The 1,343-nt window shown below is 49.1% G+C and overlaps 1 protein-coding gene across 1 annotated transcript in view; it reads right to left on the bottom strand.

Moving 5' to 3' along the window:
* Window positions 1-417: 417 nt before the first annotated feature.
* EMH_0056280 (uncharacterized protein) overlaps window positions 418-1,343 on the bottom strand; it is a gene marked incomplete at both ends in the record, with an annotated part of 4,066 nt that continues 3,140 nt past the window's right edge. The window contains 4 exons of the mRNA XM_013497342.1: window positions 418-498; window positions 591-636; window positions 780-869; window positions 1,010-1,312. Coding sequence (XP_013352796.1) covers window positions 418-498; window positions 591-636; window positions 780-869; window positions 1,010-1,312 — 520 coding nt within the window. The remainder of the gene's footprint in view (window positions 499-590; window positions 637-779; window positions 870-1,009; window positions 1,313-1,343) is intronic.

The following is a 1,343-nucleotide window of genomic DNA, read 5'->3' as shown; positions in this document are numbered from 1 at the left end:
AGAGTGCTAGTTTTTCATGCGCAGACATGCAGCGGAATCTATGCCTTCATTTTAAATGCCCAGTCGTTGGAAACTAGTTCTGCTGCTTCCAACCCCAGAGGGCCTGCATTGGATATTCTTTGCAAACGGTGAGTGCAATACGCTGAAATGCGCATTTAAGTGCTTCGATCATCCAGCTCGCACAAAAGACCCACGGTACGGGTTCTCGCGAGGTGACAAAGAAACACCACGCACAGACTCTTTGGCCTGAAGGCAGTCCAACTAACTTCGTTCCAACCATAAATTGCATCTTCATGTGTCAAAAAGCCTAAAAACTGCAATGCATGGAAGGGAAGCATTTCGCACGGTAAATGAAGACACACAAAGAAGGGACTTGAAGCAAATGGTAGGGTATGTGTTGGACGCGTATAGCGCATTTCACAGAACGAAATCCCCCGAATCGTCATCTATGATGTCGTAGCATCGCAGACAGCGGAGAAGCACGAAGGGAACAGTAGGCTGCAGATTCGTCCATGATGCATGGCGTTTCTATTCGCTTTAGAAAAGTTCGCGGTTTCGCTGCCGTGCAAGTGGAATATACTCCTCAATACCTTCATCATCGGCATTTGCCCTAGCCAGAATCGTCCACCGGCGTAGCTGAGGAAAGGCAAAAATCAGCGAAAGGCATGCATGTATAATTCCTTGTGCGAGCTAATACACGTGAGGTGACAACGGGTTCTCTATACGGTGCCTGAATTCTCAAAAAACGTGGGAGTATAATGCGTCCTCTTTGAGCCTACCGTAGACCTCGAGCATAACGCTGCCCTTGGAAGGCGAACCTATTGGCTTTGGCAACACGAAAAAGAACCGAGTTGTTTCCCCTTCTGCTACTGCAGCCACACAGCAACATATATGCAAGCCCAGTGATTCCCACTAGGACTTCAACGTTGTAAAATGGCATACGCAGGAGCTGCCATTCCGCAGCTGCAGACAGCCTAAGAGAATACTACGAGGAGAGTCGCTACAGAACTGAATCATCTGTTTGACGGTTTCTGTGAAGCGCCCACTGCCTGTCTGTTCAGCTTCATCCAGCACATTCACGAGCATCTCTTCGAGTAAACAAACTCCATCACGTCCAAACTGCGCGCAAGCAAGTGAATTGTAACAATGCAGTGTTATGCAGCATGGCGGCGCGAACATGCGCTCTCCAGGTACACGCGTAGCTGCAGTGCGGGCAATGGGTTGCTTAACTGACATGACGACCATCCAGACCGGTCCAAAAAGCGCGGAAGAGATCAGCAAAAACTTCAAAAATAGTTCCATTCCTGAAGTCCTGCGGGCAGACGAACGCACCCTCGTTGTTC

Source organism: Eimeria mitis, genomic scaffold (genome assembly GCF_000499745.2).
Source record: "Eimeria mitis Houghton genomic scaffold, Emh_scaff2614, whole genome shotgun sequence".
Taxonomy (NCBI): domain Eukaryota; phylum Apicomplexa; class Conoidasida; order Eucoccidiorida; family Eimeriidae; genus Eimeria; species Eimeria mitis.
This window is presented reverse-complemented; position numbering and strand designations above follow the sequence as displayed.